Raw genomic sequence first — 10000 nt, 5'->3', positions numbered from 1 at the left:
GTGTCATTGAATGAAAATGAAATCAGGGAATCAGGGATAGGCTAATTCCTGACCTCTAACCCTACATTGGTGATCAGTTTGTTAATTGTTTTGCCTCCTGCCATCTGGAGTAGAACTGACATCACTGAAGTGACGGCTAGAGTCGATTGTAGTGTCATAATCAAATCAAATCAAATTGTATTTGTCACGTACACAATATACTAGATACAGTGCAATGAAATGCTTCTGGGCAAGCAACTCCTCAACAACGCAACAATCAACAATGCAATAATAATAATAATAATAATAATACTTTGGCATAGTAATAGCAGCAGAAACTCAACATTGGAAGTGTGAGTAGTATGTAAGTGTGTGAGTTCATGTGTGTGTGTGTGTGTGTGTGTGTGTGTGTGTGTGTGTGTGTGTGAGTGTGAGAGATTGTAAATGTGCAATGTATTGGCGCAACTGGACAGCAAGCTTTAACCAGGACTTACACCCTAACGGGACACGCCCAGGGAAGGGCAGGGAGGCCGTTACAACAAGGGCCAGAGATGTTAGGTGTTGCCCAATCATCTGGGCACCCAACGGGCAGGGCCACCCAACACGCTGCGCCCTTGACTCATCCCGCAGTGTCACCTTGCGTCTCTACAATGCTATCCAAGAACCAGTGGTGTGTGGTGCTCTCCGCACACAGAAATGTCCATATAAGCTCCTACAAACAACTTTTATGAGTTATGCTGTCGAAATTAATTTGTCAATAGATGTAGTTATAATAAGAGACAGACGCGTGACATGTCAAACGAAAAATAAGGCGTCAACTGTCGCTCAAAGTAAATGCGCACCGTTTGCGGTTCGCCGCGACTACGGTGACCACGTACGACAATCGCGACGGTACCACCGAACTCGGTAATCCTCTGTTCTGCATTGCGGTACTTCTAAACCACGCTTCCCGGCGGTCCGCTTATCTTTCAGCATCCCCCCTTCCCCTCTCCTCACAGCGATCGCAAAAGTATTCTAGAGAGACTGTTCTGCATGCATAGGCGGCCTTACCTGATGAACAGAACGACAGAACGTTCCAGAACGTTTCAGAAGGTTCTCCGCATAGAACACCTGGATCAGAACCGCAATGTCCCGCAGCCAAGCTCGAGCAGCATCCCGTCCGCGCGTCTGAACTTTTCTATTGGAGGAGAGCGGATGACTGACACCGCGGGGGAGGAGCTAGGAAGCCCATGCTTGAACGCGATTGGACGAGAAGGGGGGATGGAGTGGAGGATGGAGGATGCTGGTCCTGGTCCTGCGACTGCAAAGCCGACAATAATCCCAAAATAAACCTGTCTGTAACCCATCGGTCCAAATGGCTCTCACACGGACAAATCATCTCATGTTTGTGGTTTTATTTTTGTCCATTTACATGAACAGTACATTCAGATTAAGTGTCGGATTTGATACTCTCTTTTGGCCCACGTGTCATGCATTTTAAATGAGACATTTAATATTCACATTCGTTCATTCATTCATGGTCATTATTAATGAAACAGTCACCAAAGGTGGCTTTTGAGCTTCAGTCGTTGACTGCTGTGTCAATGGAACGTCAGGTGATAGGCTGTCAGTCAAGGGTCAGGGATGAGACAGAGGAGGGGGATCAGGGGGGCTTTAGGGGGCCTGGGGGGTGGGGGGTGGGGGGCTGGTGTTGTTAAGCTTTAGCTTGTTGATCCTCTCTCTCTCTCTCTCTCTCTCTCTCTCTCTCACACACACACACGCACACGCACACGCGCACACACACACACACACACACACACACGCACACGCACACGCACACGCACACGCACACACACACCATCCAATCCCAGAGGCTGTAGAATGTAATCCCCAGACTCGATGAGAGGAGAGGGACAGAGAGGGAAACAAACAAAGGACAAAGCATCAGTTACCTGCAGCATCAGGTTCATACAATACATGTTGCCATCTACCTGTTGGCCACCATCAGTGATGCACAGGGGGGGGTTTCCATCAGTGTGTGGTTAACCTGCTCTCTGAGAAGAAGAAGAAAGCTACTGGATACCCAGAAGCTAAAAGGGTTCTTCAGAACCCTTTTGGATCCATTTTGGGTTCCATGTAGAACCCCTGGAATGGAATGGAACCCTTTTTGGGTTCCATGTTCCATGTAGAACCCTTACATGGAATCCTTCCAAGTGTTCCACATGGAACTCAAAAGGGTGTCCCAGGGAAAGAACCCGGAATCTGAACCCTTTCCTCAACGTGGGGCCATCTCGAAAAAACAGACACGAAAGAAATCAGTCTGAAGTGAAATCCTGAAACAAACATTTATTTTATTTTTTCATTTTAAAATACAAAATATTTTTGCAATATTATATCATAGAGTAAACCATTTGACAGCCTTTCATGCTTTTCATGTAGCTTCAACATTAACCAGAATGTCATACTATATCATATTATATATTATATCCTATATTCACCAGTCACTACAATAGGTTGCCAGGGTGATCATCACACTCCGCCCTGTCCATCCGTCTGTCCGTCCGTCTCTCTGAAGGTTCCGGTGGAACTGAACTGCATATCGATTCATTTTTATTGAGTTTTTTTTTATCCTTTTTTTTATACAGAAAAAGGTGCATGAACTGTCAGAGACAGACACAGGTGACAGGTGAGCTCAAGCTCAGACCCAGTTAGATCTCCTTATACCCCCCCCCCCTCCCCCACCCTCCTTAAAACCTTACCCCCCCCACCCCCCAATGTTAGCAAAGTTACCTGACCAGTTCAAAAACAAAAAAGAAAGTTCACAGCAAATGAAAGAGTGAAAACTGTAAAGGTCTCGTCCCAAACTATGGCACTCTCGGAAAGCAAGCCCCTCCCACTCATGTGACGCAGTCGTAGGTGTAACAGATCAAACTCTCCTCTCCTCCTCCTCCTCTCCTCTCCTCTCGCTCCCTCCCCCCCCCCCGACACGACAAGTTCACAGTCAATTCAAGCTCTATTTACAAATTACAACAAAATATCTACACACACAAAGCAGACACATTTGAAACTAAAAACTTGATGCAAGTTATGAAAAACCAAATCATGGAAATCTGGAACTGTTAAGATCTAGACGTTTCTCCTCCTTTGAGACGAAGGAAGAGTGTTTCTGCCAAGACTGTGCTCATCACTGAAGATAGAAAGCAATAGAACACATCACACACACACACACACACACACACACACACACACACACACACACACACACACACACACACACACACACACACTCATGCACACACACGCACACACACACACACACACACACACACACACACACCTCATTCTTTTCGATTATCAAACCCACTGGGTGCTGGGTCACGTGTAGTACACACTGAAATTTCGGTTGCGAAACAGCAAAAAACATGTGACATCATCATACACATATATAAGTTTAAATGCAGAAACCTATCACCAGCACGGAGACCAAATTGCATTTTCAAACGGAACAAGCAACATTTCATTCATATGAATAGGTAAAAACAACTTGTTTCCAAACATTCAATTGCATTCCGTTCCTCCCGACCCCTTCATGTCAGCTGTGTTGTGCTACCGGTACTTCCCATAATGCATGGCAGTATCCCCAGGAGTAGATTACAGACCCGGCTCAAACACACGCGCCAGACGCTCGCCGTGACAACCACTGTATCCGAGGTGTGCTTGGTTCAGCGTGCCGTTTGGGTTTCTGGGACCCGGTTCTAAGGAACAGCGCTCACCCATCTCACCGGTTCCATCGTCCCAGACTCAGGCCAACGAAACCCAGCGCACCTCCAGTGTTGGCCGTGTGTGTTTGACGTGTGTGTGTTGGCCGTGTGTGTTTGACGTGTGTGTGTTTGGGCGAGGTCTGGTCGTATTGGCAGTAGATTAGTGTTGCTGGTACACAGCTAACCCCTCCTCTGTGTGTGTGTGTGTGTGTGTGTGTGTGTGTGACTGGATGTTCTGAGGAGAGGGAGGTGAGGGTGTGCTTCGTCTTCTCCTGTGGTGTTTTATGAATCTCTTTAGGTTAGTCATCTCTCTGTGCTGATGCGGCCATCGGGGATTCCAACCTGGGTGTTCTCCACCCCCACAACACTGCCTTAGCCCAGCGACCTAAAGCCTCAGCGTTATCTCGGGGAGCCTCGGTCAGGGTTACTCTCTGAACCACCTCTCTTGTTCTGTCTCTACATACACACCAGCAACATTGGAACCACGTGTGTTCTATGTTCTATGTTCTATGTTCTGTGTATGAAGGGGATGTAGGTTAGAATCTAGAACACTGCAGGGTAGAATCTAGAACGCTGTAGGTGTGATTCTAGAAGGATGTATTATTCTAGAACGCTGTAGGTATGATTCTAGAACGATGTATGAATCTAGAACGCTGTAGGTATGAATCTAGAGCGCTGTAGGTATGAATCTAGAACGATGTATGAATCTAGAACGCTGTAGGTATGAATCTAGAACGATGTATGAATCTAGAACGCTGTAGGTATGATTCTAGAACGCTGTAGGTATGAATCTAGAACGCTGTTCTCTACAAAGGCACTATTAACCGTGCTGAGGGGTTCCTTAAACCGCAGACCACCCGTATCCAGAGAACTAGCTAAAGAACATACATCGCTTACCGGTTCTCTCCCTCTCCCTCCCTCTTTCTCTCCCTCTCTCTCCCCCACTCTCCCTCCCTCTCTCTCTCTCTCTATCTCTGTGTGTTCGGCACACAAGGCAGGAGTGTGGAAGTGGTGTTTGACTGAACAGATGTTGGGTGAAGGTCAGGGAGGAAACGTTGGTTAACCCATGTTCCAACGTCAGAGAGACAACGACTACAGCACAGCCATGCATGAGGGGGTGAAACCATGGCGACGGCCGCGCGACCACCTCGACAGACAGTGCGACTGCAACAAGAGGGTACGTTTGGTGACCAAGAAACAACCAAACTACAACCTTCAAAAAACCATAAGACGTGAGTGGGGGATAGCTGGAGTCTCCAGGGGGCCAGAGTGCTGTACTGAGGGGTGTCCTCTGGGCGAACCGTAGAAACTCACATCTCCGATGCCCGGTCAATAGAATGATCTGTTCTGCGATTACAGAATATATACAAACACCTCCTTGTCTCGCAAAAAAGACGTAAAATTAATAGCCTTTCAGACGTGGTGACGTGGTTTATCCGTTTTTTGGTCGTATAATACCGATATAACACTTTTGACGGTTAAGGTGAACGGAGGGTAAAAGGCAGAACCAGTCTGTTTAGTTGTGGCGTGGCGTGGCGTGGCGTCGCTGAGGTCACGTGACTCGCTGACACGCTGGACTAGGTTAGATTCGCCGTGTGGTAAAAATGTGTGACAGAATATCAGCAATTCCATGCAGTATACAGAAGCATAATGTACTGTGTGTGTGTGTGTGTGTGTGTGTGTGTGTGTGTGTATGTATGTATGTATATACAGTACCAGTCAAAAGTTTGGACACACCTTGCCAAGAGTGTGCAAAGCTGTCATCAAAGCAAAAGGCGGCTACTTTGAAGAATCTAAAATATGAAACATATTCTGGTTTGTTTAACACTTTTCTGTTTACTACATAATTCAATATGTGTTCCTTCATAGTTTTGATGTCTTCAATATTAATCTACAATGTAGAAAAGAATAAAACCATTGAATGAGAAGGTGTGTCCAAACTTTTGAATGGTACTGTATGTATGTGTGTATGTATGTATGTATGTATGTATGTATGTATGTACGTATGTATGTATGTCTCACAGGAGTCAATGTACAGTGTGTTTCACGGCCAGTGGGTCATGTCATGAATGTTGAGAAAATATATATATATATGTTAATATATCATGTTATGCATATACTGTATATGTTAGCTAAAGGTTAGTGGTGGCATTCAAACACACATGCCCTCCTCTCTTCTCCTCTCCTGCTCTGTCTGGAACCCAGTCAGCTACACAAGCTACAGGACAGTCATTCCTCCAGCTTCTCCATATTGCTTTCTCCTCCCTCTCCCTCTCCCTCTCTCTCTCTCTCTCTCTCTCTCTCTCTCTCTCTCTCTCTGCCCACATCCCTCGTTCATTCATCCTCCTCTTCTTCTTCTTCTTCTTCTTCAAATGGGTATGGGGCTGTCGAGTAGTGTGTTTTTGTTTGTTTGTTTGTTTGTTTGTTTATTGGTTTGTTTGTTTGTTTGTTTGTTTATTGGTTTGTTTGTTTGTTTGTTTGTTTATTGGTTTGTTTGTTTGTTTGTTTGTTGTCAGGTTGTTTGTTGTCAGGTTGTGAGGTCATTGTGAGAGTGATGAGAGGAGGTCACAGTGCCATAGAAGGGTGGGAGGGGCTAGGGGGGCGGGGCTACGGGCGGGGCTAGTTGGGGGGTGGGGTGGGGGGGGCAGCATGTGGTGATGAACGCTTGACAGTAGTTGCAGCCATGGTGACGACGGGGGAGGGGGAGGGGGGTTTTGGGGGGGGGGGGTCAGTAGCAGCCACGGTGACACAATCCCCGTAGCGACCGCACCACGGTAACCGCCACCGCGACGACCGCCACCCGCTCGCGACGTGACGTCGGGCCGTCGCCGCGGGCAACTAGACGAAGGAGTTCATGGCGTTGACGGGCGACGGCGCCTCGGAGCTCTCGTTCCCCTCGTGCGTGTCCTTCTCCTTCTTGCCGCTGTACTGGCCGATGAAGGAGCCGTCCTCGTTGAACTGCCCGTCGCCGCCCTCGCCGTAGTCCACCAGGCTGTCGTCGCTGTCGTCCCGCTTCACCGTGCCGTTGGACGGCGTCCGGCTGCCCTTCAGAGGCTTGTGGTCCTCCGTGTCACTAGGGGGCGGCGTGGAGGGAGGAGGGAGTTGAGGGAGTTGAGGGAGGTGAGGGAGGGAGGGAGGGAGGGGGAGATAGGAGATGTTATTAAAAAAGGAAAAGATACATCTTCTGTAGAGCAGTGGTCACCAAGCCTGGCTCTGTTCCAGACAAGCACTAACACTCCTGATTCAGGGTTGGTGTCCACCGGGTCTACCGCACGTGCCGCTCAACCCCTCTGCATCAGGGGAGGCTGGTGGAAGTAGAAATTGGAGGACGGGCTCATTGTAATGCATGGGATGGAATATGGAATGGTACGTCTGATACTGTCCTGTGTGATGTCATAACCAAGGGAAGGCATTGTGCTCTCCATCGCATCTACATGCAGGTGAGAGACAGATTTGCCCAAAATGCACAAACAGGGTCTTGCCCTTTTTGTTGAGTCAAAACTAAAAAAAGGAAAAACTTGGGAGTATATTCAAACCAGGGGAGGCTGGTGGAGGTAGAAATCGGAGGACAGGCTCATTGTTTTGCATGGAATGGAATGAGTTATGGTATCAATCCCGTCCTCCGATTTCTACCTCCACCAGCCTCCCCTGACTGAAACTGAAGCTGAAACTGAAACTGAATCAGGGAGCTCAGCTTGCTAGTATCTGTGTTGAAACATGTAAAACACAGTTCTCTTATTTAATACTAATTAAATACATAATAAAATGTGTCATGATAAATCTCGTCCTATCACAAATTATTTCCAGGGAATGGCAGGTTGCCCTGGCTGGAATATGTTGTACAGACAAACTCCCCAGGTGATATTTGGAACCGAAGTGACAATGACACACCTCACAATCCAACGGGGGGGTGGGGGAGGTGTGTGGGGGGTTGTAATTGTATGCAAGTTTCTACCCAAAAAGAAAACAACAGATTGAAGGCAAAGTAATCAAAGCCAGACGCAGATGCAGGTCATTCTGACGTCAGGGGGAGGCTGGTGGGGGTAGAAATCGGAGGACGGGCTCGATGTAATGCACGGAACGGAATTAGGAATGGTATCAAACACCATTCCTGATTCCTTTCCGTGCATTACAATGAGCCCGTCCTCCGATTTCCACCCCCACCAGCCTCTACTGCTGTAGATAGCTGCTGGTTTTAGTGGCTTGTTAGTGTGAACCTTCGGTATTGATGCTGGTGGGTCAAGGCCCCCCCCCCTCCCCCCACACCCCCCCACCCCCCGCCCCAACCCTTCCTTTAGGTGCAGTTCTAGGGCAAACAGACACAGACCTGGCCCAGCCGTAGTTAGCATGCTAGGCTGCAGTTGCTAGCAGCGGCCATCTTACCTTTCCAGGGCCCTAAAGGTACATTCCCCCAGAGACAGAGCAACATGGAGGGAGGAGGGACACATGGGAAGGGCTGAATGAGAAACACACGTAGCCTGTCTGAGCCTGGCGTCAAACAGTTAAAGGGATAGTTCACTGTTTTACATCTTACAGTCAGACGGTTCAACACCCAGGAAAAGTAATCTAGTAGACCTAGTGAAACAGTGGGAGGCCAAATCACCTCAAAGTAACTTCCAACTACTCAAAATGAAGTCAGAAAGTTAATTTGAGGAGTAATTAATAGTTATAATTTTGAACTACTTGCCTTCTATCACTCCCATTGTGTTTTTTGTTAACGGTGGCTAAACTTAGCTGAAGCTAGTCGTGGCAATTCAAACTACACTGAACCATGGATGACAGTTTATCCTGGCCCATAGATTATTTTCAGGGCAAGGAACCATCTTACAACAAGGTGTACAATAGTGAACTATCCCTTTAAAGCATGTTTGATGTACGAAGTCATCCAATCACACTGAAGTGCTATAATATTGAGTCCAGCATCATAACAATGACCATTAAATGACACAAGACAGACTCAGAATGACGTGGCAGGAGACAGTCAATGTTTGTTATCAGGGGAGGCTGGAGGAGGTAGAAATTGGAGGACGGGCTCATCGTCATGCATGGAACGGAATTAGGAATGGTTTCAAACACATGTAATCCTCATTCCATTCCAACACGTGTGTTTGACACCATTCCTCATTCCGTTCCATGCATTACAATGAGCCCGTCCTCCGATTTCTACCTCCACCGGCCTCCCCTGTTTGTTATACATATCAACACTGAAACACAGCAGAGGACCTGGATGCCACTTCTGAACAATAACAAAATGACTGTTTCTAACATAATACGAAAATACAACAGTCCCAACATACACATTGATATGGAAAAAGTTGGGTAAAGTTATTACAAAAATCTGATTTCTGGTGAGTAGGTAGTGTGGTTAAACACAGAGAGATGAACAGAGAAGGTCGTGTTGTGGTTAAACACAGAGAGATGGATAGAGAAGGTTGTGTTGTGGTTAAACAGAGAGAGATGAACAGAGAAGGTTGTGTTGTGGTTAAACAGAGAGAGATGGACAGAGAAGGTTGTGTTGTGGTTAAACACAGAGAGATGGACAGAGAAGGTCGTGTTGTGGTTAAACAGAGAGAGATGGACAGAGAAGGTCGTGTTGTGGTTAAACACAGAGAGATGGACAGAGAAGGTCGTGTTGTGGTTAAACACAGAGAGATGGACAGAGAAGGTCGTGTTGTGGTTAAACACAGAGAGATGGACAGAGAAGGTCGTGTTGTGGTTAAACACAGAGAGATGGACAGAGAAGGTCGTGTTGTGGTTAAACACAGAGAGATGGACAGAGAAGGTCGTGTTGTGGTTAAACAGAGAGAGATGGACAGAGAAGGTCGTGTTGTGGTTAAACAGAGAGAGATGGACAGAGAAGGTTGTGTTGTGGTTAAACACAGAGAGATGGACAGAGAAGGTCGTGTTGTGGTTAAACACAGAGAGATGGACAGAGAAGGTCGTGTTGTGGTTAAACAGAGAGAGATGGACAGAGAAGGTTGTGTTGTGGTTAAACACAGAGAGATGGACAGAGAAGGTTGTGTTGTGGTTAAACAGAGAGAGATGGATAGAGAAGGTCGTGTTGTGGTTAAACACAGAGAGATGGACAGAGAAGGTCGTGTTGTGGTTAAACACAGAGAGATGGACAGAGAAGGTCGTGTTGTGGTTAAACAGAGAGAGATGGACAGAGAAGGTCGTGTTGTGGTTAAACACAGAGAGATGGACAGAGAAGGTCGTGTTGTGGTTAAACACAGAGAGATGGACAGAGAAGGTCGTGTTGTGGTTAAACAGAGAGAGATGGA

At 47.0% G+C, this 10000-nt stretch overlaps 1 protein-coding gene across 1 annotated transcript in view; it reads right to left on the bottom strand.

Annotated features, from left to right (window-relative positions):
- Nucleotides 1-6448: 6448 nt before the first annotated feature.
- The window catches only part of nrcama (neuronal cell adhesion molecule a), a gene marked incomplete at its 5' end in the record, with an annotated part of 16380 nt that continues 12828 nt past the window's right edge, over nt 6449-10000 (bottom strand). Inside the window, one exon of the mRNA XM_083691927.1 lies at nt 6449-6792. Coding sequence (XP_083548053.1) covers nt 6558-6792 — 235 coding nt within the window. The 3' untranslated portion in view covers nt 6449-6557. The remainder of the gene's footprint in view (nt 6793-10000) is intronic.

The sequence above is a fragment of the Argentina silus genome (genome assembly GCF_951799395.1).
Source record: "Argentina silus genome assembly, chromosome: 20".
Lineage (NCBI taxonomy): Eukaryota > Metazoa > Chordata > Actinopteri > Argentiniformes > Argentinidae > Argentina > Argentina silus.
The sequence above is the reverse complement of the archived record's forward strand: the minus strand, read 5'-3'. Positions and strand labels throughout refer to the sequence as shown.